The 27,538-nt window shown below is 47.5% G+C and overlaps 1 protein-coding gene across 4 annotated transcripts in view; it reads right to left on the bottom strand.

Moving 5' to 3' along the window:
• The window catches only part of DCP1B (decapping mRNA 1B), an 87,096-nt gene that overhangs the window by 25,806 nt on the left and 33,752 nt on the right, over positions 1-27,538 (bottom strand). For all 4 annotated transcript variants that reach the window (XM_075005933.1, XM_075005948.1, XM_075005954.1 and 1 more), the window contains 2 exons: positions 21,021-21,087; positions 18,935-19,070 (listed from right to left, as the gene is read on the bottom strand). In XM_075005933.1, the coding sequence (XP_074862034.1) occupies positions 18,935-19,070; positions 21,021-21,087 (203 nt within the window). The remainder of the gene's footprint in view (positions 1-18,934; positions 19,071-21,020; positions 21,088-27,538) is intronic.

Raw genomic sequence — 27,538 nt, 5'->3', positions numbered from 1 at the left:
GGATGAGATGTGTATGTGGACGTAGAGAGTGCAGGATGTGGAGGTGGTGGGGTTCACAAAGGGGTGTTGAGGAAGGGAATGCGGGCACCATGCTTAATTGGGACACTCCACTCTGGCAGGAGCTTGGTGGGGGAAGAGGGGGGATCTCAGGGCATTGCTGCTCACTTGCCACTTCCCATGCACTGCCCCCGAGTGGCACCTGGAGGGGCCCCAGGTACCATTACTGGCAGTGGAGTGGGGCTACAGCAGCTTCCTGCTACTTGTTCCCTAAGTCTCCCAGCATGTACATCTATGCAGACTGGTGTGCGCGCGTGGTCTCTGTGCACTGCTCCGGCAGCTGGAGCAGCATGGAGACAATCTCCTCTCTCCTGTTGGCTGCAGGGTCACGCATGCTGGCAGCTGCATAGAGCAAGAAGGTGCTCTAGCTCCACTACACTGCCGGTAGTGATAGCAGGGGTGGCAGGAAGGATGGGAGATGCATAAGGGAGGGCTTTGGTCAGCCACGTACCATGAGCTTCAGTGGAGCCAGGAATATTCCTGGTGTTGGGGCACTATGGACCCATCTAATTCACTGCCTATGTACTGACCTATGTCTCACTGTTTCGTTGTACTCCTCCATTTAACCATATCAGTGGTTCTCAGATTGTGGGTCAGGACTGCAAAGTGGGTTGCAACTCCCTTATAATGGGGTTTCCAGGGCTGGCATTGTATTTTGCTGGGGCTGAAGCCCCAACCTCACTTCCCAAGGCTCAAACTGAAGTCTAAGGGTTTAATCTTTGGGTGGCAGGGCTCAGGTTACAAGCCCCCTGCACTGGACTGAAGCCCTCTGGGTTATGGTTTTGTCCCCCTCTCCCAGGGCTGTGTAGTAATTTTTGTTGTCTGAAGGGGGTCATGGTACAATGAAGACTGAGATATCCTGGGGCCCTTGCCTTGTACTTAGAACGCAAGCCCCTCAGGAGGGGACCATCTTTTCATTCTGTGCCTATCGCTGTGGGATCCTAAACATGGCAAGGGTTCCTAGGTACTACAGTGATACTACTACTGAAGAAATGACTGAGTGGTCTTCATAGCAGACACAAACCTGGCAGAATTCAAAGAACTTGCTACAGATGAGACTAGCGACCAAACAGTTAAAAATGAACTGGAGAGCTATACAAAACAGTTTGGACTGTGAAAACTATCTAGAGCACCCTTTTCTAATATACCTATCACCATGGGAAAACTCATGAGAGAGACAGGGGCAGACTGTTTCAATGACAGCAAAAGGAGGCTAATCAAGAAGATTTTGAGGGCTGTTTGAGAAGGCAGGGTATTTATGTCCTGGTTCTGTGGAATGCCTTGCTTGAGCGAACTACCCTAACTGCCAACTGCTTCTCAAAAATAGTTCAGTGGCTGCGTGGACAGGCATGTCATTTTTAGAGTGGTGCTCGTGGAATAAACATCATGAAGGAGAATTAAAGTGCAGTTCATACCCCTGGATTCCTGGTATTCTGCTTCAACCTCTGGCTCAGATGTTGATCTGTAGGAGGCACAAACACAGATGTACTAAAAAGGGTAGTGAGGTGGAAAGCATTAGTTCTTCGAGATGTGTCCCTGTGGGTGCTCCACAGTAGGTGTTGGGCTCGCCCGGCGCCGCAGATCGGAATTCTTCTAGCAGTTTCCATTGGATCGTGCATGCACCGATGCGCACCGCTCCCCTGCGCGCCCTCGGTCATGTGAGCGATCCGATCCCCGCCAGTTCCTTGACCAACCGCCTCGGATGCTCCTGAAAAACACTGGACAGAGATCCGAAGCGGGGAGGATGGGAGGGTGGTGGAGCACCCACGGGGACACATCTCGAAGAACCATCATTACTACAGGTGAGTAACTTCTCTTTCTCCTTCGAGTGGTCCCCGTGGGTGCTCCACAGTAGGTGACTACCCAGCAGTAACCCAAGTAAGGAGGTGGGTATTCGATTCATGTGCAGCTTGCCCCCGAGAGGACTGCTGTCGACAGACGGGTATCCTCATCGAACACCCGATGCGGGGCGTAATGCTTGGAGAAGGTGTCGTAGGATGACCAGGTCGCTGCTCTACAGATGTCTTTCAACGCGATTCCCTTGAAGAAGGCTGTTGATGCCGTCACCGCCCTGGTAGAGTGAGCCCTTGGCGGGGCCAGCAAAGGGGTCTTTCGAAGCTCGTAGCACAGATTTATACAGGACACAATGTGCTTTGAAATTCTCTGGGAAGAGAGGCCTTCCCCTTTTGACCTGGGAGCGAGAGACACCAGAAGCCTGTCCGTTTTCCGGAAGGACTTAGTTCTGTCTATGTAAAAGGCCAACACCCTTCTCACATCTAGGAGATGCAGGCGTGCCTCCTTGCTGGAGCTGTGAGGCTTTGGGTAAAACAAGGGTAAGACTATTGGTTTGTTAAGATGGAACTCCGAGGAAACTTTTGGAACAAAGGCTGGGTATAACCATAAGATTACTGCCTCCTTTGAGAATACTGTGCAGGGCGGCGTTGCCATCACTGCTGCGAGCTCGCTCACCCTGCGGGCTGACACAATTGCAAGAAGGAAAGTTGTTTTCATGGTAAGGAGTCGGAGGGGTACCGTGGCTAATGGTTCAAAGGGTGGTCCTGATAGCGCGTGGAGCACCAAGTCCAAACTCCACGACGGCGGTAGCGGTTTTCGACGGGGGTACAGATTTACCAGCCCCTTCAAGAACCTTGTGACGATAGGGTAGGCGAATACGGTGGGCCCTTCCTCTTTGTGCCGAAAAGCTGATATAGCAGTGAGGTGGACCTTTAGCGAGGATAGAGAAAGCCCGTCTCATTTGAGGTCCAGTAGGTATTCTAGTATTACGGTTATAGGAACGTCAAGGGGAGCTAACTGTTTGGCGGAGCACCAGGCTGTAAAGCGTGTCCATTTCTGTTCGTAAGTCCTCCTGGTGGAGGTCCTTCAGCTACACTCTAAGACTTGTCGTACTCCCTCCGTACATGTGCTCTCTAAGGCGCTGAGCCATGGATTAACCATGCTTGTAGGTGTAGTCCCTGAGGGGGCGGGTGCACTATGGACCCCTCAGCCTGCGTGAGTAAGTCTGGCGCCACCGGTAGGGGGAGTGGTGGATGATCCGACATGTGCAGAAGCAAGGGAAACCATTGTTGCCGGTCCCAAGTTGGAACTATGAGTATCGTGCGAGCTCTCTCCCTTCTGGCTTTCTGCAGAACCTTGTGGATAAGCATTGTGGGGGGAAACGCGTAGAGTAGAGGGCCCTTCCATGAGACCATGAATGCATCCCCCAGGGACCCCCACCCTATTCCTGCTCTGGAGCAGTACTGGGGACACTTCTTGTTGTACTGGGTGGCAAACAAATTGACTTGGGGAAACCCCCAGGCAAGAAATATGCGCCATAGCAGGTCAGAGCGGATCTGCCATTCGTGCGTGAGCGCGAAGTGCCTGCTCAGTTGATCTGCCTTCACGTTGTGAGCGCCCGGCAAGTACGAGGCTTTCAACGTTATATTGTTGGCAATGCACCAATTGCACAATGGGACTGCTTCCGCGCATAACGCATGGGATCACGCCCCTCCTTGTCGATTGATGTAATACATAGTGGAGGTATTGCTGGTATTGATCCCGACTACTTTGCCGTGCAGGTATTTCCGAAAATGTCTGCATGCATTGAACACTGCTCTGAGCTCCAGTATGTTTATGTGCAGTGGCTGTTCCGCAGGGGATCATAGCCCTTGCGTCATCTTGCTGCCAATGTGCGCTCCCCATCCTATGTGGGAGGCATCGGTTGTAAGAAAAATAGAAATCTGTGGTTGGTGGAAGGGCACCCCCACTAGCAGGTTCTTGGGATTTTCCCACCACGCTAGTGATTTCCGCACCTCCGTCGTGGGCGACACTACCCTGTGGACGGTATGGGATGCCGGTTTGTAAACACTCGCTAGCCAATGCTGCAGGCTTTGCACGTGTAAAGAGAAGTTACTCACCGTAGTAACGGTGGTTCTTCGAGATGTGTCCCCGTGGGTGCTCCACAATAGGTGACGGGCTTGCCCGGCGCCGCAGATCGGATCTTCCAAGCAGTTTCTGCCGGACCGCGCATGCGCCGGCGCGCGCCGCTCCCTTGCTCGCTCCTGGCCATGTGCGCGATCCGGTCCCCGCCAGTTCCTCGACCAACCGCCTCAGGTGCCCCTGCAAAACACTAACAGAGATCCGAAGCGGGGAGGATGGGCGGGTAGTGGAGCACCCACGGGGACACATCTCGAAGAACCACCATTACTACGGTGAGTAACTTCTCTTTCTTCTTCGAGTGTCCCCGTGGGTGCTCCACAATAGGTGACTACCCAGCAGTAACCCAAGATAGGAGGTGGGTAATCGGATTATGTGCAGCTTGTCCCCGAGAGGACCGCTGCAGAGAGACGGGTATCCTCTTGGAATACCCTGTGAAGGGCGTAATGTTTGGCGAAGGTGTCGTAGGATGACCAGGTCGCTGCTCTGCAAATGTCTTTTAACGCAACGTCCTTGAAAAAGGCTGTTGATGCCGCCACCGCCCTGGTGGAATGTGCCCTGGGAGTGGCCGATAAAGGAGTCTTTTTAAGCTCGTAGCACATTTTTATGCAGGATACAATGTGCTTCGAGATTCTCTGCGAGGAGAGACCCTCTCCTTTCGATTTGGGAGCGAGGGAGACTAGGAGTCTATCCGTTTTCCGGAAGGACTTGGTCCTGTCTACGTAGAAGGCTAGCGCCCTCCTCACGTCCAGAAGGTGTAGGCGCGCCTCTTCGTTGGAGTTATGAGGCTTTGGATAAAACGAGGGTAGAACAATAGGTTCGTTGATGTGAAACTTGGAAGAAACTTTGGGAACAAAGGCTGAATGCAGCCGTATGGTTACCGCCTCCTTGGAAAAAACAGTGCAGGGTGGCGTTGCCATGACTGCCGCGAGCTCGCTCACCCTACGAGCTGACGTAATTGCAAGAAGAAAGGTCGTCTTTATTGTAAGGAGGCGGAGGGGAACCGTGGCCAAAGGCTCGAATGGTGGTCCCATCAGTGTGGTAAGCACCAGGTCCAAGTTCCACAAAGGTGGAATCGGTTTCCGAGGGGGGTAGAGGTTTACCAACCCTTTGAGAAACCTGGTAACCATAGGGTGGGCGAACACCGTGTGCCCTTCCTCCTCATGTCTCAACGCCGAGATGGCGGCAAGGTGGACCTTTAACGAGGATAGCGAGAGTCCTCCTCTGTTGAGGTCCAGTAAGTACTCTAGAATTGTAGGTATAGGCACCGAAAGGGGGGCCAGCTGTTTGGTAGAACACCAAGCCGTGAAGCGAGTCCATTTTTGTTTGTAGGTCTTCCTAGTGGAAGTCCTCCTGCTACTTTCTAGGACTTGCTGTACTCCCACTGTGCATGTGCTCTCTAGGGAGCCGAGCCATGGATTAACCACGCTTGCAGTTGCAGGCTTTGGGGGGTGTGGATGCACTATGGACCCCTGGGCTTGCGTGAGCAGATCTGGCGCCACCGGAAGAGGCATCGGTGGACGGTCCGACATGCGCAGGAGTAGGGGGAACCATTGTTGGCGATCCCACGTTGGGACTATCAGGATCATCCGGGCCCTTTCCCTCCTGGCTTTTTGCAAAACTTTGTGGATCAGCACTGTGGGAGGAAACACATAAAGCAGGGGGCCCCCCCACGGGATCGCGAACGCATCCCCCATGGACCCCCATCCCAGTCCTGCCCTGGAGCAGAATCGTGGGCACTGCTTGTTGTGCTGAGTGGCAAACAGATCTATTTGGGGAAAACCCCATGCGTGGAAAATCGGCCGTAGCAGGTCGGGACGGATCTGCCACTCGTGTGTGAGCGCAAAACGCCTGCTCAGCTGGTCTGCCTTCACGTTGTGCGCACCCGGCAAATATGAGGCTTTCAAGATTATATCGTGGGCGATGCACCAGTCCCATAAGCGGATTGCTTCCGCGCATAAGGCACGGGATCGAGCTCCTCCTTGCCTGTTTATATAAAACATGGTGGAGGTACTGTCTGTACTGATCCTGACGACTTTGCCTTGTATGTGGTCTCGAAAGTGTTTGCAGGCGTTGAACACTGCTCTGACCTCCAGTACATTGATGTGTAGTGACTGTTCTGTGGGTGACCACAGTCCTTGAGTCACCTCTTCGCCCATGTGCGCTCCCCACCCTATGAGGGAGGCATCTGTAGTGAGAAAAACCGATATTTGCGGCTGGTGGAAGGGTACCCCTGTTAGCAAGTTCCTGGGGTTTACCCACCATTGCAGGGATTTGCGCACCCCGGCTGTGGGCGACACCACCCTGTGAACGGTGTGTACTGCCGGTTTGTATACGCTCGCCAGCCAGTGCTGCATGCTGCGCATGTGTAACCTGGCGTTCTGCACTACAAACGTCGCCGCTGCCATGTGGCCCAGCAGCTGCAAGCACGTCAAGACCGGCACCGTAGGGCTGAAGGTGATGACTTGCACGAGGGAACTGATGGCTCGAAAGCGAGCCTCTGGTAGGTATACTCTCGCTGTAACCGAGTTTATGCGAGCCCCTATGAACTCTATGTCCTGTGTGGGGTCTATTTGTGATTTTGCCAGATTGATAACCAGGCCAAGTGAGGAGAATGTGTTTGCTGTGACGCGTATCATGCGCAGAATCTCCCCTTTCGAGGCCCCTTTGAGCAGGCAGTCGTCCAGATACGGGAAAATAAATACCCCCCTGTCTGTGCAGGTAGGCTGACACCACTGCCAAGGTCTTGGTGAAGACTCTGGGGGCCGAGGAGAGGCCAAACGGTAGGACCTTGTATTGGAAGTGTTCGTTGCCTACCATGAACCGGAGGAATCGCCGGTGAGCCGGATGGATGGTTATGTGGAAGTACGCGTCTTGTAAATCGAGGGCTGCGAACCAGTCTCCATCGTCCAGTGCTGTAAGGATGGAGGCGATCGTGGTCATCCGAAAACGTTGCTTGCGCAGGTACCTGTTGAGGCCGCGAAGGTCTAAGATGGGCCTCCAGCCTCCTGTCTTTTTCTCCGTGAGGAAATATCTGGAGTAGAACCCTTTCCCGTGCAGTTGCTCCGGCACTCTTTCCACCGCCCCTATGAGCATGAGATGGTCCACCTCCTGCCTGAGCCTCGCTACCTGGGAGGCCTCCTGGAGGTGGGGCTTGGGTGGAGGTCGTGACGGTGGGAGCGACTGGAAGGGGATGGCGTATCCCGTGGCTATGATCTCCAGCACCCATTTGTCTGTGGTGATCCTTTGCCACTGGTTGTAGAATGGTCGGAGGCAATGGTGGAACAGCCGCTTCGGATGACCTTGTGCGATGGTAGTGATGGCGCAGCCCTGGATCTGTATGTCAAACTTGTGGCCTTTGGCCCCGCCCCGAGGACGCACGGCTCTGTTGTGAGCGTCGCCTGGGAGTTCTGTACTGCTGGTGCTGTTGATGTCGCCCTTGCTCGTAACCCCTGTGATACTGGGGGTGCTGTTGCTGGTACTGGTACCGCCTTTGCTGAGGGTAGTACCTTTTCTTTGTGTATGGAGGGGTGTAAATCCCCAGGGTCCTGAGTGTGGCTCTTGAATCTTTACTGGAATGAAGGACCGAGTCAGTTGATTCAGCAAACAGCTTCTGCGAGTCGAAGGGAAGGTCAACTATCTTCGCCTGCAGATCACTCGGTATACCCGAGGTCTGGAGCCAGGACTCCCTTCGCATCACCACTGCGGTTGCTGTGGAACGTGCTGCCGTGTCCGCAACGTCCAAAGCAATCTGAACTCCCATCCTCGCAGCCGCGTAGCCTTCTTGCACTATGGCCTTGAGGACCGGCTTTTTGTCCTCTGGAAGCGAGTCCATGAGGGAAGTTAACCTGGAATAGTTGTCAAAATTATGGTTCGCTAAGTGCGCTGCGTAATTTGCCATTCGCAACGTTAAAGTGGAGGAGGAGTAGACCTTTCTGCCGAACAGCTCTAGCTTCTTGGCATCTTTGTCCGTTCCCCCTGTTTTAAATTGAGATGTTTTTGATCTTTGTTGCGAGGACTCCACCACCAGGGAGTTTGGCTGTGGGTGGCTAAACAGGAACTCCATGCCCTTCGCCGGCACGAAGTATTTCTTATCCGCTGTCTTTTGGACAGGCGGAATAGTTGCAGGGGTCTGCCATATCGTAGTGGCGGACTCTAAGATCGCTTCATCAAGCGGTATTGCTACTCTGGAGGAGGCCGGAGGTCTCAAATTTTTGAGGAGCTTATGGTGTTTCTCTTGCACCTCTGCTGTCTGGATGCCTTGCGTGAAGGCCACCCTCTTAAACAGCTCCTGAAACTGTTTGAGATCGTCCGTAGGATGGACGTCCCCCAGGGCCGTAGCCTCGTCCGGGGAGGAGAGCGAGGAACCGCTGGGGTATGTCTCTCTGGACCCTTCCGGTTCCTGCTGGTGATGGTACACCCTCTTGCTGGAGGTTTGCAAGGGAAAATCTTGGGGTTCCATGACCAGTCCCCCCTGAGATGCTTGAGTCTCTGTCCCCGGTCGCAATTGCCCTCGGGGGTACGAGATAGTTTGTGGGGATCTTTCCCTAGTAGAATGCCGATGGTGTGTATGCCCCGCGTGGTAGGGGCGACCATGGCAGTATAGGCACTGTTCTTGGGAAGGTGACCTAGACCACTCCCTTGGTGCGTACCCTCTGCGTCTGGGGGAGGGAGATCGTCGAGACACTGGAGAGAGCGATTTCGCATAATAGTCCAGTTGTTCAAACCCCAGGAAGGGTGAAGGTGGTGCCAGCCATGGCGAGGCTGGTTGTAAAAATGGAGAAGGGGGCTCCGGGTAGGCTAGGGGGGACCCCTGCCTTCTGGTTGGAGTCTGCAACATAAGCGGAGGGCTGTGAGAAAGCAGCTCCACAGCCCTGTCCGGAGAGGGGCTGCAATGCCTCCTCTTGTGTGCAGCCTTCCCCCTCCCTGGAGGAGGTGACTCCGCCCCCTGACACGCGGGTTCCCGGCACCGTGCTAGGCACGCTCGAAGGCGGTGCCGCACGTGCGGTGTCCTTCTGCGCCTGCAGGCTACGTGCCTGCGCGCTCTGCACCGCCGGTTCCCTGGGGGTCGGTGCCGCTGCCTGCGGTGCTGCCGGTACTGGCGCTTGTTTAGCCGCCGCCCTGCCTGCGGTGCGGGGCGGCTGGCTGATTATCGGAGGCTGAGCCGTTTTCACGTGGCTCTCCGTGCCGCCGCCGATCAGCTGTTGCTGCGGCTGGGGGCTGCGTGCTCCTCCCGTCCCGCTCACTGTTGCTGCCAGCAGGGATCGGGCTGGAGAGACTTTCCTCCGTTTTTGCGCTGATGGAGTGAGGGAGGCAGCTTTCCTTTTAAGGGCCCCGGAGGGTCCCTCCTGCTGCGGCTGCTCCGGCACGTCTGGCTGGAGGGCCTTATCAAGAAGCAGCATTTTAATCCGCATCTCCCTGTCTCTCCGTGCTCTGGTTGTTAATTTAGCACAGAAGGCGCATTTCTGTGCCACATGGGACTCCCCCAGGCACCTTATGCATAGACTGTGCCCATCGGACACTGGCATCGCCTCTCGGCAGGACTCACATTTTTTAAAGCCTGAAGAGGACATTGTTGGTGAGTCTTTGAGTTTTTAAGCGGGTACTTAGCACCTTCTTTGTGCTGTTTTCCCCGTCCGATGGCCTGCCTCAGCAGGAGGGCTGATGGCCGTAGCTCCTGGCCTCCGGCGCTTGTTACTGGGACTGGACTGAAGCTGTCCCGCTCGTAGTTTGTTTGTTGTTGTTTTTTTTTTTTTTCCAAAATAACAACCGGCTAACTCGTAGTAGCCTAAGTACCTGAAAAACTTTTAAAGAAAAACAGATAAAGTCGTTGAATACGCTATTTGGGCTTAGCCTAGTCGGATTCCGTCTGCAGCCGACGGCGGTTAAGAGGAACTGGCGGGGACCGGATCGCGCACATGGCCAGGAGCGCGCAAGGGAGCGGTGCGCGCCGGCGCATGCGCGGTCCAGCAGAAACTGCTTGGAAGATCCGATCTGCGGCGCCGGGCAAGCCCGTCACCTATTGTGGAGCACCCACGGGGACACTCGAAGAAGAACCTGGCATTCTGTACCACAAACGTAGCTGCCGCCATGTGCCCCAACAGTTGCAGGCATATAAGGACCGGCACCGCAGGGCTGTACATCATGACTTGCACCAGGGAGCTGATGGTGTGGAAGCGGGCGTCGGGCAGGTATACTCTTGATGCGATAGAGTTTATGCGCGCCCCTATGAACTCTATATCTTGCGTGGGTTCGGTCTTTGACTTTGCGAGGTTGATAACTAGGCCCAGCGAAGTAAACGTGTTCGCGGTGACGCGTATCATGCGTAGGACCTCTGTCGTTGAGGCCCCTTTCAGTAGGCAGTTGTCCAGATATGGAAAAATAAACACCCCCTGCCTGTGCAGGTAGGCTGATACCACTTCCAGGGTTTTGGTAAAGACTCTGGGTGCCGAGGATAGGCCGAACGGAAGAACCCTGTATTGGAAATGTTCCCCACCGACTGTGAAGCAGAGGAAGCGTCTGTGTGCCGGGTGGATTGTTATATGAAAGTAAGCGTCTTGTAATTCGAGGGCTGCAAACCAGTCTCCATCGTCCAGTGCCGTAAGTATGGAGGCAACTGTAATCATCCAGAAGCGCTGCTTGCGCAAGTAATGGTTGAGGCCCTGTAGATCCAAAATCGGCCTCCAGCCTCCTGTTTTCTTCTCTGTTAGGAAGTAGCGTGAGTAAAAAACCTTCCCCTTGGAATTGTTCCGGCACTCTTTCCACCGCCACTATGAACATGAGGTGATCTACCTCCTGCTTCAGCCTCGCCTCGTGGGCAGCGTCCCTGAGGGGAGGCCGGGTGGGAGGTTTCATCAGCAGAAGTGACTGGAAGGGGATCGTGTAACCCGTGGCTATAATTTCTAGCACCCATTTGTCTGTTGTGATCTTTTGCCATTGGGAGTGGAACGGTTTGAGGCGATGATGGAACACGAGATGAGAATGGCATTGAGCGATGGTGTTGATAGTGCAGTCCTCAACATACCCTTCAAACTTGCTGCCTCTGGGCTTGCCCCGAGGGTGTACGGCTTTGTTGAGAATGTCACCTGGGGGCCCTGTACTGCTGCTGCCGTTGATGGCACCCTTGGTCATAGCCTCGCTGATATTGTGCATGCTGTGGTTGGTAAGCATAGCATCTTTGCTGAGGATAGAATTTCTTTTTCTTGTATGGGGGAGTATAGATACCCAAGGTCTTAAGTGTGGCCCTCAAGTCTTTGCTGGAGTGGAAGACCGAGTCAGTTGAGTCTGCAAACAGCTTTTGCTTGTCAAAAGGAAGATCCACGATCTTCGCCTGTAGATCTCTGGGGATACCAGACGTCTGGAGCCAGGACTCCCTACGCATTACTACTGCTGCTGCTGTTGAACGAGCCGCTGTGTCCACCACATCCAGAGCAATCTGAACTCCCGTTCACAATGCCGCGTAGCCCTCTTGGACAATCGCATTTAACACTGGCTTCTTGTCCTCCGGAAGTGAATCCATGAGAGGGGTGAGTCTAGAGTAATTGTCAAAGTTATGGTTTGATAGATGTGCCACGTAGTTTGCCATTCTCAATAACAGGGTAGAGGAGGAGTAGACCTTCCTGCCGAACAGCTCTAATTTCTTAGCATCTTTATCCCACCCCCCTGATTTGTACTGGGATGTCTTCGACCTCTGCTGAGATGATTTGAGCACCAAAGAATTGGGTTGTGGGTGGCTAAACAGGAACTCCATGCCCTTGGCTGGGATGAAGTACTTCTTATCTGCTCTTTTGTTCGTAGGCAGAATAGAGGCCGGAGTCTGCCATATGTTAGTGGCTGACTCCATAATGGCTTTGTCCAGCCGGATAGCAATTTTAGATGAAGCCGGGGGTCTCAAATTTTTCAGGAGTTTATGGTGCTTCTCCTGCACCTCTGCTATTTGAACGTCCTGCGTGAATGCTACTCTTCTGAACAGCTCCTGGAATTGTTTAAAGGTCATCCAGAGGGGAGACATCCCCGGGGGCAATGGCCTCATCTGGGGAGGATGAGCAGGAAACGCTGGGGTAAGCCTCCCCCAAGTCCTCTGGCTCCCGAGTTCACTGGTATACTTGCTCCCTGGTGGGCTGTGAAGTGAAGTCTCGGGACTCTGGACCTAATTCCCCCTGGGACAACTGCGTTCCTGTCCCAGAGCGAGAGTGTACACGGGAGTATTGACGAGTAGTGGGAGAGGACCTGCCCCTGGATCTGGACCTGCGGTGTCTGTGTTCAGCGTGATGAGGATTGCCATAGCAACATGGGCAAGGGCCCGGTGATGGAGACCTGGACCACGATCAGGGAGTGTACCCATGATGTCTGGGAAAGCAGGATCTCTGTGACGACATTGATAGTGGTGAAGCTGGTTTGTGATAGTACTCAAGGGGATCCATGACCAAAAATGGTGAAGGTGGCCTGAGCCACGGCGAAAGTGGTTGGAGGAATGGAGAGGGAGGCCCGAAATAAGCCGGTGGAGTTGCCGCCTGGCAGTGCGGCGTGTGTATCTCGGGAGGGGGGCTGGGAGATAAGGGAATCGCAGCCCTGCCTGGAGATGGACTGAGGTGCTGGGTTTTAGCTCTAGCCTTCCCCCTCCCCCGCAGGGTGGGCACCGCCCCCTCCCGTGCCGGCGATCTCGGCCCCATTGTCGGCGCTGCGCTCGGCACCGTCAACAGCAGTGCCGCGCGGGTAGCTTCCTCCGGCGCCTGTAGGCCCCGTGCTGGGTGCCCCTGCGCCGTTGGCGCCACAGGAGCCGGCGCCGCCGATTCCGGCACTTGCTGCGCTGGCGCTTGCGGCACCTTGTGTGCCGCCTGCTGTATAGTCGGAGGCCCGGCCTCGGCCACGTGCGCTACTGCGCTGCTGCTTTCATCAGCTCGCGGCTGGGGGCTCTGTGTTCCGCTCGTTCTGCTCGCTGGGACCGCCGGCAAGGATTGAGCCGGGGAGAGTTTCCTCTTCTTTCTTCTTCTGCACAGAGGGGGTCAAAGAGGCTGCCTTCCTTTTATGCGACCCAGAGGACCCTTCTGTGTGAGGCTTCTCCGGTGGCTCAGGCTGGAGGGCCTTATCAAACAAGATCATTTTGAGCCTCATTTTTCTGTCCTTCCTGGCCCTGGCTGTAAGCTTAGTGCAGTAGGAACACTTCTGGGTAACATGAGACTCCCTCAGGCAACGAATGCATTCACTATGCCCATCAGAGGTCGGCATAGCTTCGCGGCATGACTCACACTTCTTAAACCCTCAGGAAGCCATCGCAGTGAGTCTTTACTGTTAATAGGGTACTTAGCCGCTAATCAGTGCATTCTACAACCCAAAATAACATTCACGGCCTTCAGGGCAGCAGAAGGCTTAAACAGCCTTCTTTGTCTGCCCCTCTCTCCTCTGTTCCTCTTCCCTCTACTATTTAATATGCTCTTCTCTTTTTTTTTCTTTTTTTTTTTTGTATAATAGTGACAAACAACAAACTAACAAATAAAACAACTATCTTATCTGTCTCAGGCTTTATCCGGAGTGGATTCCGTCTGCAGCTGTTGGCGGTTGAGAAGGAACTGATGGGGATCGGATCGCGCACATGACCAAGGGTGCACAGGGGAGCGGCACGCATCGGCGCATGCGCGATCCAATGGAAACTGCTAGAAGAATTCTGATCTGCGGCACTGGGCAAGCCCGACACCTACTGTGGAGCACCCACGGGGACCACTCGAAGAACAGTGTTTCTCAACCAACGGTACAAGTACCTTTGGGGGTACACTGAGGTCTTCCAGGGAGTACATCAACACATCTAGATATTTGCCTAGTTTTATAACAGGGTACATAAACACTAGTAAAGTCAGTACAATCTGAAAGTTCATTCAGACAATGACTTGTTTCTACTGCTTCATACTGAAGTGTAAGTACAATATTTTTATTCCAGTTCTTTTATTTGATAAGATGGTAGAAAGTCAGTAAGTTTTCAGTAGTAGTGACCTGTGATATTTTTTGCATGTTTTTTGTAAGCAGTTTTTAAGTGAGGCATAACTTGGTGGTATGCAAAACAAATATGACTCCTGAAAAGGGTACAGTAATGTGGAAAGGTTGAATGGCACTTATTTCAAGACCTCAGATTACCTGGAGGACCATATTTCTAAACTAGTGGTATGTGTCTATATGCAAGAGAAGTCTGGGGGTTCTCACACTTTTTTTTAAAATGGGGCTACTTTATAAAAAAAGGTTGAGAAACACTGAACTATAAAATGCTGTAGTGAATGCCTTCTGGCTAGGCTGGGTGGGCAGCACTAAACTCAGAAAGCTATAGAAGCTCGTCTACTACTGTACAACCTGCTAGTATACACTAGTTCACTGAAGCTGTCACATTCTGAGCTATCTCAAATGTCACAAATTTCATGAGTCCCAGTGCAGGCTGTGGTATTTGATGGCACACAATGGTGAGTTTTAGTTCATTAAATGAACTAGGAAGTATAAGAGAATTTCAGAGAAGGCAAGAAAAAAACTTTTTAAAGAGTTAGTTTATACTGATTTTTATGTTCAAATGCCCCAAGTCCTGGTTAATGGGAACAGAAATATGGGCTTAACTAAAGTTTCACTTTTGCTTTGCAGTTCCCCTTTAAAATCAGTTACATATAGATAGATTGGAAAGACATTAGAGCAATGATGCAAAGATTCATTATGGCAGAGGGAAGAGTGTGCCAATAACATTAAAATAGTTATTTAAGATTTTTATGTTAAAAAAAGATTTGTTTGTATTAATCAACACCAGATGGCATATGTCATTGTATTGTCTATTCACCTAGCTTTGTTATATTCCTCTGGAGCTCCTTCGCCTTTAAGTTTGTGCATACAGTATCCACACAGTTACAGCGCAGCACTTTGGTATATATGTCTATTTACACCCCCTTAGTCTGAGCGGCATGGCTATGCAGACATGCCCCTAAGTCTTAAGTCACTTCGAAGGAAGGATGGTAATTAGGGTGTTGGGAGTTTACTAATGAGGTGCTGCTGTGCATAGGCAGCACTTCATTAAGCAAATCCCCACACAGCAACTTCAAAGTTTTAAACTTAAGTACCGGCACGCGTCTAGCCGTGGCTCACCCGCCGGTACTTCAAAGTGCCAGGGCAACTTCGAGGCACTTCGAAGTCCCCTTACTGCTAGACACGTGCTAGTACTTCGAAGTTTAAAACTTCGAAGTTGCCGCGGAGGGAGAGGAATTTGCTTAATGAAGTGGTGCCTATGCACGGCAGCACTTCATTAAGTAAGCACCCTAATTACCATCCTTCCTTTGAAGGAAGGTGGTAGTGTAGACAAGCCCTTTGGGTCTTTAGAGAACTTCACTACAAGACTTAAGTAAACAAAACCAGACCTCTTGAATGCACTGAAACTTGCTCATTTATCTTGTCTGTTCCTACTCCATGGCTCACTAGGCTTCCATTAGCCTTCTGAATCACACAGGATACAGAAGGGCTAACAAATAGACTTGACAAACTGATTTCAGCATGAGTCTTGAGGCAAACTGGCAAGAAAATATAAGTCATGAAGTAGCCAGAAATTATAGTGGTTGTGAAGTACATTGGCATTTAATGCAGAGATATTATTTGCTATGTGGCAGAAGGAATAGCTGTTCTTTGCCTCTCCCCACTCATGTTTCATAGATCTATAAATACCCCATTACATCATTCACTATTAACCCCTCCCCCAGACTTTGCAGGATATAATATATTCTATAATATAATATATTTTATAATATAATCCTATCCTATCTGAGCCTTTAGCTATCATTTTTGGAAAATCATGAGAGATGGGAGAGATTCCAGAAGACTGGACAAGGGCAAATATAGTGCCCATTGATAAAAAGGGGAATAAGAATAACCCAGGAAACTACAGGCCAGTCAGCTTAACTTCTGTGCCAGGGAAGCTAATGGAGCAGGTAATTAAAGAAATCATCTGCAAGCACTTGGAAGGTGGTAAGGTGATAGGAAACAGTCAGCATGGATTTGTAAAGAACAAATCATGTCAAACTAATCTGATAGCAGCTTTCTTTGATAGGATAACAAGCCCTGCGGATATGGGAGAAGCTGTGGATGTGGTATACCTAGACTTTAGTAAAGCATTTGATATGGTCTCACATGATATTCTTATCAATAAACTAGGCAAATACAACTTAGATGAGGCTACTATAGGTGGGTGCATAACTGGCTGGATAACCGTACTCAGAGAGTAGTCGTTAACGGTTCTCAATCCTGCTGGAAAAGTATAACAAGTGGGGTTCCGCAGGGGTCTGTTTTAGGACTGGTTCTGTTCAATAGCCTCATGAACAATTTAGATATTGGCATAGAAAGTAGGCTTATTAAGTCTGCAGATGATACCAAGCTGGAAGGAGCTGCAACTGCTTTGGAAGACAGGGTCATAATTCATAATGATCTGGATTAATTGGAGAAATGGACTGAGGTAAACAGGATGAAGTTTAATAAGGACAAATACAAAGTGTTCCACTTGGGAAGGAACAATCAGTGTCACACATACAGAATGGGGAGAGACTGTCTAGGAATGACTACAGCAGAAAGGGATCTAGGGGTTATAGTGGACCACAAGCTAAATATGAGTCAACAGTGTGATGCTGTTGCAAAAAAAGGAAACATGATCCTGGGATGTTATGAACAAGACACGAGAAGTCATTCTACCACGCTACTCTGCGCTGGTTAGGCCTCAGCTGGAGGACTGTGTCCAGTTCTGGTCACCGCAGTTCAAGAAAGATGTGGAAAAATTAGAGGGTCCAAAAAAAAGCAATAAGAATGACTGAAGGTCTAGAGAACATGACCTATGAAGAAAGGCTGAAAGAACTGGGCTTGTTTAGTTTGGAAAAGAGAAGATTGAGGAGGGACATGATAGTGGTTTTCAAGTATCTAAGAGGGTGTCATAAGGAGGAGGGAGAAAACTTGTTTTTCCTTGGTCTCTGAGGATAGAACAAGAGGCAATGGACTTAAACTGCAGCAAGGGAGGTTTAGGTTGGACATTAGGAAAAAGCTACTAACTGTCAGGGTGGTCAAACAGTGGAATAAATTGCCTAGGGAGGTTGCTGGAGATATTTAAGAACAGGTTAGATAGATGTCTATCAGGGATGGTTTAGACAGTACTTGGTCCTGCCATTGGGGCAGGGGGCTGGACGGGATGGCCTCTCGAGGTCCCTTCCAGTCCTAGTAGTCTATGATTCTATAATAATGTTATAGATGCTGACACAAAACTTTGTCTTCCTCCCCCAATTTTTTCTGAAAGGATACCTCTGATTTAATGTAAAAATAAATCTGTGTGTCACCGTTTGTACCTCCCTTTCCTAACTTTGTGTCACACAAGAGACAGACATAAAAATATTGTCTCTAATCTGTAAGAGGTCAACTGCTCCTACTGCTCCTGCTCCACCTGAAGGCAAAGTGCTCTGTCGCACATATTCTAGGAAATCAGTTATGATGCCATAAACATAGGATTATGTGGGGCATAAGCAGCAAGTTTACAAAATATTTCCCTACCTTTATATTGTACTACAGCAATTCAGATGTATAAAAGGGAGATGGAGAGAATTTTCTCTAAGTATGTCCATCATGCATTCACAACTAAGGTATCTGAGCAACAAACCTGATGTTCTTCTAGATCTTCCAGAAAGCACCATTATAGTTCTTTTGATAGTGGCTAATTGTATTAGTTGTAATCATTTTAATTTATATTATATTAAGCAACAAAGTTTTGATCCAAGCCTGGTACCAATTCAGGATAAAATTATACCGACAAATTTCTTTTTTGTCATCTGTTTAAACCATTAAACCCACCTCTTACACAGAAGAGGTCTCAAGATGCTGGTTTCAAAAGCAGCTTTGCCACACAAAAAAACAAAGGCTACATTTCATGGGAGCTGAGGAAGTTCATTACTGCCTTGCTTAAAATCTTATTAGTAACCACATTTCACAAAACAAATAAAAATCACCTCTTTAAATTGCTTGTTTTAAAAAAATATTCCCAGACCCAAAACTCGTGTATGTTATGAGCTCATTACTTGATTGTGCTGCATATGAAACAGGAAACAGCGGCAAGATCCAACAAAGGGTCTGAAATAATTTACACTATTGATATAAATAATTGAAATGATTAGTCTTTTATTCTGAAAGGTAAAACATTTTGGGCTGCTCGGTAATAAAAAGAAGGCAGTTAATTAATCCATTAGTTACTTAGGTGTCTTAGAAACTCCAGAACACTGAGGAAGCACGCAAGATCAAATTTTACTGGGTTTTAAAACCTTTTCATTTTCATCTGGAGATCCAACTACATCTCGCCAACTACATTTAAAAACAAGTACATAGATGCTCTTCCCAACCAAAACCAATGTATGGAAAAGACATTTGTTATTTGTCCAAGAGACTGAGGATAACTTCCCATCAGCTAGGAGCCTCCAAGAGCATGTCGTCCGCATCAAAGAAGTTAAAGCTCACAGGTACTGCTGACTATACGAGAAGTATGTGAGATTTGTGCATCAAAATCAAAGTCACTGAAATGTACTCCATAAACTCACATTACCTAGATAATAGTTAGCTAGTCCTGCCATGTGTGCAGTGGACTGAATGTGGTAACCTCACATGGTCTCTGCTAATCCTATGATCATTTAATACCACAGGCGGAAAAAGTACCTAAAAAGTTACTTGAGTAAAAGTATGGCTAGTTTTTTTTTTTTTGAGGCAGGGAAAGGAAAAGAGAATACCATTTTGGGTACTTTTTCCACCTCTGCTTAATACCCTCACAAAAAATAAAAGATCCCTATATGTAATATTCTTCTTTTAGCAACTTTTACAAAGAGCCTATGTGCATCAAAAGACAAAATGACAAGAGGTGGTGGGTGTCATGTTACCATGACCCAAAGGAAATCTCACACAGATCAAGACTCACCTTGGTATATTCATCTTTGGCCTTGGTTAGCATCCGTAAGATATCCACTTCCTTGCTATCACCAGAGCTCTGGATCATTGGAGAGGCTCCTGCTCCAGCCCCCTGCCGTGCTTTGACTTGCTCCTGCTGTGTTAGACTGAAAGTGAGAGGTAAAGTGGGAATCCATGAGGAAAAAAATACATAAAAATATCAAGTTCAACCACAAGTCTTTTCAACCATTAAACAAAATAATGGAAATGTTTTGACATTTTTGCATTCTATATAAAAGGACAGCTTGACTGGGAACAGGGTGCAGTTTCCTCCAGATTCTGTTCACACAGGCCCATAAAGACTTGAATTTCTGAAACTGAGTCGCAGGTTTGATAGCCAGAAGGTACAGTGAATTTACAGTGTTATTCAGTATTGACTGGTGGTGGGAGGTAGGGAACACACAATTCAGTCATTAACTTGTAGTAAATGACCAATTTCCTGCCCCAGCTGTTTCATAATTGCAGCAGAATACTGAGAGTTCTAGCACACAGCCACGTGGCCGAGCTACAGGTATTTTTTTTATCTACATGAAATGCTGCTATTATAAACCACTACACATGGTTTCCAATAGCATGAATCTTCTGAAAACTAGTCTTTATTATAGTAAATTACCAGTTTGAGAGTACCTAATCACTATGAATAGCAACTAGAGCTAGTTAACTAACATTAGTTTTGAAAAGCATAGGTTTCTTAGTGATCAGTGTTTATTTGTATGAACTGTTTCTCTATCAATAATTTCTTGGGTCATAATTTATCCAGTTCAGTGCTGTGGGACATATAGAAAAAAAATTACCACTATCTTATAGACGCCACTGTATTTCTTGCAGTGCGTTATGTCTACAGGTGCTACACTGTAGACTAAAAACTCAAAACTTTTTGATTACAATATTTTATCCAAAAAAATTGAGCACCTCGAACACCTGCCCCATCAAAAAACAAACATTGCTAAAAAAGCAGGTATACAGCAGTGTAAAGAAGTGTGCCAGGAGATATAAAACGGTAGGCAGAGAAAGGACATGCCCTGTCAGCACTAGACTCTTTAGCTGTGAAAAAGCTAGGTGAGTGGATATATGTAGACATACTAAAAATTAAATGTTGTACAGAATACACATGCTTTTATGTGAGGTGTCTGATCTCTGATTTGATTGTATAAATTAGAGCTTAGAAAACACACTGAAAATTGTTTTATTAAGCAAATAATATACTAAAGTCATAGCTCATTAAGATATTGCCTCATGTTTTAGAAAAGGATCAAAGAAATTAAACTTGCATATTTTGTTAAAAAAGAAGAAATAGAAGACTGAATTAAAGATTAACACGGAAATGACATTAAAAATACAGAAAATAATTTGCAGACACCCTTTGTGAATGCCCCCCCCCACCTTCCTCCCTTTTTCTTGCCACATATAAGGATAACTCCTTTTAAAAGTATAGGGCCTCAAAAAGAGGGGAACAATTATCCATTCAAATCCCAAAGTACTCCTCTTTCACTGAGACACAGTGAAACAGATTTGTTAGATTTTAGAGAATAAATCGGATGACCCATTATATTCTGATATGATACTGAATTATGTAAAGGTATTGTATTTTGTGTACATATTTATTGGTATGTGACACAATCTGAATTTCCACAAGTTCAAAATAAATTGGGTCAGCCATGCCAACCTGGGTGGGGAGCAGAGCAACTGCATAGGGGCTCAGAGCTCCTAGCTGCTGCCACCACTACTGCAGCAGCAACCAGAAATCCAGGCCTCTTTGAAATGCCACTGGAGCATCAATCACTCTGTGTGGCTGTGAGAGCAGGGAGGGCCCAACACTGTGCTCCAGGTGGTCTTAAGGGCTGACTGCCACTAGCCTCACCCCTTTTACCCAAGGCCCCAACCCTTCTGGGGGTGTGGAGCCAAGGCTGCTCATGTCTTGCCCCAGGGCCCGTGGTAGCGGTTTAATACCATCCAAGCAATATACTGCACATGTATATACAGAAGTACATACACATAAAGAGTACATGTAAAGTACATACACAAAACAAAAGTCTTGTTTACCCGTCTTCACTTACTTTTTCATGAGTTCTGCAATTCTTTGGCATTCTTCCTTATCATAAAACCAAATTCCATAAATGGACACTGTAAATGTACATCAAACACAAGCTATGAGCATCTTCTCACATATAATATCCCACCCGACAGCAACTCTTGGAGTGGGTAGTTAAAGGTGATATGAAAAGGATTATTTTGAATATTTTTAATAGAAAAATTTTTCTTCCTGTTTAGAGATGTGAACTCTGGTATTCCTTGATTTTCCTGTAGGATTCATTGGCTCTCATAGACTGTACATTTCTAGCACTCAAACCTGCCCTGAGGGTGTAGGAGTGTAGAATCCTTTTCTATCTTAGTTATTGAGTCAACCAGTGCTTAACAAAAACACGTTCTTTCTATTCTCAAACTGCTTGACTTTCACTTGACTTTACTCCTCCCTCTCCTCCAAATGAAGCAAAATTATCTACTAGAAGATGCGATCAATCTCAGGATTGGAAAATACAGTCTAGTTCACAAACATAACTTCCTGCAGCCTCGCCCAGCAGCTGATTTAAATTTACTTGTAATATAAACTTTTTGAAAACATCCTGTCTTATACCTTGCCCACAACAGTAAGAAAAAACAAGACTGCAATAAACAAAGTGTTTTAGGTAGCATTACCTTCTTGTTCTGTGACACACAGAAATATTTCCAATCAGAAACATGCCACAGAACTGTGCATACCTAGAAGGATACAGTTATGACAATGTGTGGCTCTCAAGAGTCTCAAAAGGAGCTTCTGTCCATGAAGACCAGGGAAACTGTGCTAACTGTAACCTTGTTACAAGATAGTTATTGCCAGTGTGGTCAGCAAAATAGGGACAGGGCCTTATCCGAAAGGGATGTAAATGATAAGAAAGCATTTTAACACATTCAGGCCATGTCTACACGTGCCCCAAACTTTGAAATGGCCATGCAAATGGCCATTTTGAAGTTTACTAATGAAGCGCTTCATTAGCATGCATATTCAGCGCTTCATTAGCATGAGCTCATGGGAATAAGGGGACTTCGAAGTAGGTGGCGTCCTTTCGAAAAGGAGCCCCATCTGGATGCGCCGCGCGGCGGCAAGGCTCGTCAATTTCGAAGCGCTGCTGCCGCCCGCATGCTAATGAAGCGCTGAATATGCATTTCAGCGCTTCATTAGTAAACTTCGAAATGGCCATTTGCACGGCCATTTTGAAGTTTGGGGCACGTGTAGACGTAGCCTCAGAGTGTTAATTATACTCATTGTCATGAGTCTTATAATCTTCTCTCTTATGGTGACCTAGTGGCAATCATTCCTCCATTCTACACATCTATTTCCTCAATTCCATTATAGAATAAAAACTTGGCATAGGAGGTTTAAGCTGAAAGGACTTTTTTAAGATTTGAAAAGAAATTTAGTTTACTGCCGTCTGTAAAGTACATAAGCGCAATCAGCCTTCTGTCCCATTTCCCTTCAATTTTTTAGCCATTTGTTATTTGCAAGTCATTTGTATAACAAAAAAGCATTAAAGTTAAATTTGCCAAAATGTTTATCTTTATATATGATTTAATAACAGTGCTCTGGTGAGGTGGGGAGAGAAGGACACAAATCAGACAATGAACAACACATTTTAAAGTATCTAGTATACTTCATCATGAATTTTCATGGTAATGTCATGATGATTTTTATTATTTGTCTAAATAAGATATTTCACACCGCAGACTGCGATGGTTCTAAATACACATATAAATACGTAATATATAGCTGTTGGTGTGACTTGGGCAAATAATGAACATTCTATCCAGAAAAAAAATTGTTTTAAACTTACATTTCAAAATAGGTTTTATAACACAGGCCGATAAATGCCAGGAACATTAATCTGCAAGTTTTTAAAAATAGAAATGGGATCTGTTTTTAAGAACCGTCACTACTAACAGAGTATGTATAAATTCAAAAATTAAACATCCTTTATTATACAAAAGATTTGAAAAATTCATTGTTCTGTTAGGTCCTGTTTACACTATAAACGGAATACTCTAATACAATACAACAGCGCACAGATGTAATTAAAATACAGTTAAGACTGAACACTATTCTAAAGAGATTTACTAAACCATTATAAAGGCTCTGGAAAGTCCCATCTGCCCTGACACGTCCAACTTGTGTTTTAATTGTGTGAAGGAAATCTTGTTATTAATGGGTGCCTAGTATCGGAGTGCTCATAGTGTAAGTCAGAACATAGTTGTCAGTCATATTTTTGGTTCAAAAATCTTTAATACTCCTCCTATAGTTGAAATAAGCAAATTCCTAAATCAGGTGTTTGTGTAACTGAGTTTGGGTTTTTTTCTTTTTTTTTAAAAAGAGTTTGGGTTTTTTTTTAAAAAGAAATTTATATTTGACATGGTGGAGATCCACATCACTAAACTATCACTTCCAGCCATAGACAATTTAAAATCTGGAACCAAAAGCAAGAGCAGTCCAGATTTCAATTCTTGTGTAGAATTGTGTAGAACATGAGTAGAGAAATGGTCTCTCTAATTACTGGCTTAACAGACTAATTTAGATTTCCTAGATTATAAACAGAGTTAGCTCACAGCAGACCTTTCAATCCAGGCTATGTGGGTGGGCTGAAAGCAGAGAGCCAAGGCACCATGTGCACTCTGGCTGGCAATCTCACTATTTTGTAGCAAGTATACTTTGTATACTTCAGGGCTATTCACCTTCCAATGCCTTCCTAAAAGAAAAGACACATTTTCCCACAACTCAATGAGAAACAATTCTACAGCACATAGAACCATGAGATGTGCCCCCAGAAGCTGTAGTGTCGTACACAAGGGAGAGCATGTCTTCTCACACCAGGGATAGGTTAATCAGTACCCAGTTTCAGGAGCCCCTTACCTGGGATAACTGCAGTAAAGACACATCCAAATAGTTCATATTCTTTTAACCTCAAATGTAGGTTACTAAGGCATGGATTATTGGAGCAAAGTCTGTGTTAAAAGTGTAACAGCCACATGCTTCTGGCCAAATCATGGATGGAAAAGGCAATACAATAAACCCTCAAGATATGGGCATTCAATATGCATGTATCTCACATTAGCATCATTGGAGGGGGACCCCAGAAGCTACAGCCAGAGGCAGCTGCCACTGCACGAGCTAGAGGGAGGAGATCCCTGTGTCAAAAGAGAACACAGCCGGCACAGTTCCCCAATGTTGGAAGAGGAGATGGAGAACTCCATCTTGAAGTTTCTGTTTGTGGTCTGGGCCAAAGTGACCATTCAGAGAGTCTGCAGTAATATTGTTGATGTCTGATAAGATGCCACAAATGTGATGTTGTTCCAAATTCATCAGTTCCACAGTTGGATGGATTCTGCACGTAGGGATCACAATCATGCTCTGCCTTGGTAATCGATATAGAACATCATCACAATGTTGTCAGTATCTTGACTGTGAAGTTGCACGTGCGCTCATGAAAATGTCGACAGACTCTGAAGATTGCTCTGAGCTCTAGTAGATTTTTGTGCAATAGGACCTCTTGGGCTGACCAATGACCTGGAACCAACCCGGCACCCATGTGAGCTCCCCACACTAGAAGGGATGCATCTGTGGTGATATGTAATGTAGGTTGTTGTTGGTGAAAGGGTACAACAGCCAGTAAGTTTTCTTATTTTGTCCACCATACGAGAGAATGTCATATTCACAGAGGAAAGAGAACTGATCTGTGCAAATCATGATTTGTGTGGCTGTAGGTGGAGTCCATCCAGTGCTGCAGGCTGTGAAAATGAAGACTGGCATGCTGGACTACACACGCTGTAGCAGGCCTATGGCCCATCAATCTTAAACAAAGGATATCTGCATCACAAAGCTGCTGGTGATGGCCACTATCAAGTCCTGAATGGCCTGGAATCTCTGCAGAGGTAGACAGACTTCTGTGGAAATTGTGTTGAGCTGGGCCCCTTTAAATTCCAAGTCCTGAGTTGGCTGCAATGTGGATTTTTGGTCGCTGATTAAAAGTCCAAGGCAATGGAACATTCACCTGGTAAAGGTAACCATCCGGGAAGTCTCAGTTAGCGACTGACCCTTGATGAGGCAATCGTCAAAATAAGGAAATATCGTGACTCCTTCTCGAATTAGGTGAGCTGCAACTATTGGTAGGGTTTTGGAAAATACCCTGGGTGCGGTGGATAGGACAAAGGGTAGGACCCAATATTGAAAGCATTCTGTGCCCACTATAGATCAGAGGAACCGTCTGTGTGCCAGATGGATTGTTATGTGAAAGTATGCATTCTGAAAGTTGAGGGCAGTGAACCAGTTGTTGTGTTCCAGTGCTGGTATTATGGAAGCAAGCATCACCATTTTGAACCATCATTTTTGTAGGTGGTGGTTCAGGCCCCACAGGTCTAATATTGGACTCCATTCACCTCTTCTCTTCTATGCCAGAGAGTAGCAGGAATAAAAACCTCTTTCCCCTGAATTCTTCTGATACTCTCTCTGCAGTTCCAGTGAGAAGGAGGCAGCTGACTTCTTCACGGAGCATAGTCTTGTGAGAGGGGTCCCTGAAGATGGATGGATTAGGTGGGGTGGTTGGTATGGAGAGGAAGGGAATCAGGTATCCTGATCGTATGATCTCTAAGACCCACTTGTGTGTGGTGATAGAAGCCCATTGGTGGAAGAAGGGCCTCAGATGGTGGTAAAAGGTGTGGATAATCTGGCTGCCCATTTCATAAGGGTGAAATCGGCTGACTCACTGTCCTTGACTGTACTGTCAAATGGGCTGCTGGGTGGATTGTTGAGGCTGCAAATGATTGTTAGTATTTTGGCACTTCTGTGGTCTTTGCCTGGAGTGGGCCTGGTCGAATCCCTACTGCTGATGCTGGAATGGCTGTTTGTGAAACCCAGGCACATTGTCTTTGGGATGGTGTATAGTAACGTCTTCTGTAAGGTGAACTATACATTCCTAACGTACGAAGGGTTGCACGGAAGCCCTTGGCAGAATGTAATACTGAATCGGTCTTTTCAGCAAACAGCTTTTCTCTGTCAAAGGGAAGGTCCTCAACTTTGGCCTATAGTTCCTTAGGAACTCCTGCTGCTTGTAGGTAGGAGGCCTGTCTCATTACCACAGAAGTGGTGGTGGAACGGGCAGCTGTGTCTGCTACATCTAGTGCTATCAGTATGCCTGCTCTAACCAAGGTATACCCATCCTGGACTTCTGATTTTAAAATAGGTCTTTTGTATTCTGGCAAATAATTCATCAGTGGGGCTAGTTTGGAAGAGTTGTCGAAATCATGATTGGAGAAACGAGTACACAGTTTGCTATTCTTAATAGGAGGATTGACGAATGAACTTTTCTCCCAAAAAGGTTCAGTGTCTTGGCATCTTTGTCGGTTATGGCGTTTTAAAAAGTGTGGTGTTGGACAGATGTTGTGCAGCGTCGACCATTAGAGAATTAGGTTGAGGAAGAGTAAATAAAAATTTCATCCCTCTGGGTGAAACAAAATACTTTTTGTTCATTCTTTTATTAAGAGGAGGAATGGATGCTAGTGTCCGCCAAATTTCTTCAGCAGTCTCCAACATGGCTTCATCCAGGGGGATAACGATCCTTGAATTATGCACAGGGTGAAGGTTTTTTAAAGAGGCGATGAAGTTTTTGTTGCACTTTGGCAACCTGAACATCCTGACTGAGGACAACTCTTCTGAACAGTTTAATATCGTCATGAGGGGAAACATCTCCTGGTATAACACCCTGTTGGGAGATGAGGAGGTTTGATCTGTAGGAGAAGCAGCTGCCCGGTGATCATCTATATTTGAAACTTACCCCTCCCCAACTTCAGAATGTTGCTGAGAGGAGGTGGTATGCTATGCGGGTGATGATGGAGCAGGGACAAGTGACTGTCTGGATGAAACCAAGCCACACTGGGTTCCCCCTCCTCAAAAGTGACTAATGGTACGAGTGGGGTGAATATGCACAATAGTGTCATGGTAATAATAAGCCGTGTGGGGAGGAGAGTATCTCCGGTAATATGATCTTCTGTAATGGTCCCAATGGGATATCCAAGGTGAGTGCAGTGACTCAATGTCTGTAAGGTAAGCTGGGTAATGGGGAAGCAGAAAAATGATGGCGATATTGTTGTTTCAAATCTGGCCGGGCTGAGGAAGGGTGACAGTAGTCTGCTAGGTGGATAGTGAGGCAAGGTACAGTGAGGCAGTGTGAGAGAACAGTGTGGCAGTGGTGATGGGAACAGTGCCGGAGAGAAGCTTAAAGATGCGGAGTGTGGTGAGGAGCTATGGTGACTTGTCTTGGAAGTAGCCTTCGTTGGTTCCTTGCTGTTTGCTAATGCCTTAGTGCTGCTGATTCCAGTGCTGATTTCATTGGTGCTGTGTCTCCTGGTACCGGGTCCTTGGGGCTGTCGGAACCATGGAGGTTCTCAGTGCTGATCCTACAGACAGTGCTGTAGTGGTCTTTGGAGCCTGGGATCTTGAGGCTGTAGATACCGATGCAGAGCTCTGTGCCGGTGCCTCTGGGGACTGCTCCGA

Source organism: Carettochelys insculpta, chromosome 1 (genome assembly GCF_033958435.1).
Source record: "Carettochelys insculpta isolate YL-2023 chromosome 1, ASM3395843v1, whole genome shotgun sequence".
Classification (NCBI taxonomy): Eukaryota; Metazoa; Chordata; order Testudines; family Carettochelyidae; genus Carettochelys; species Carettochelys insculpta.
Note: the sequence above shows the minus strand (reverse complement) of the source record. Positions and strands in the feature narration are given on the sequence as shown.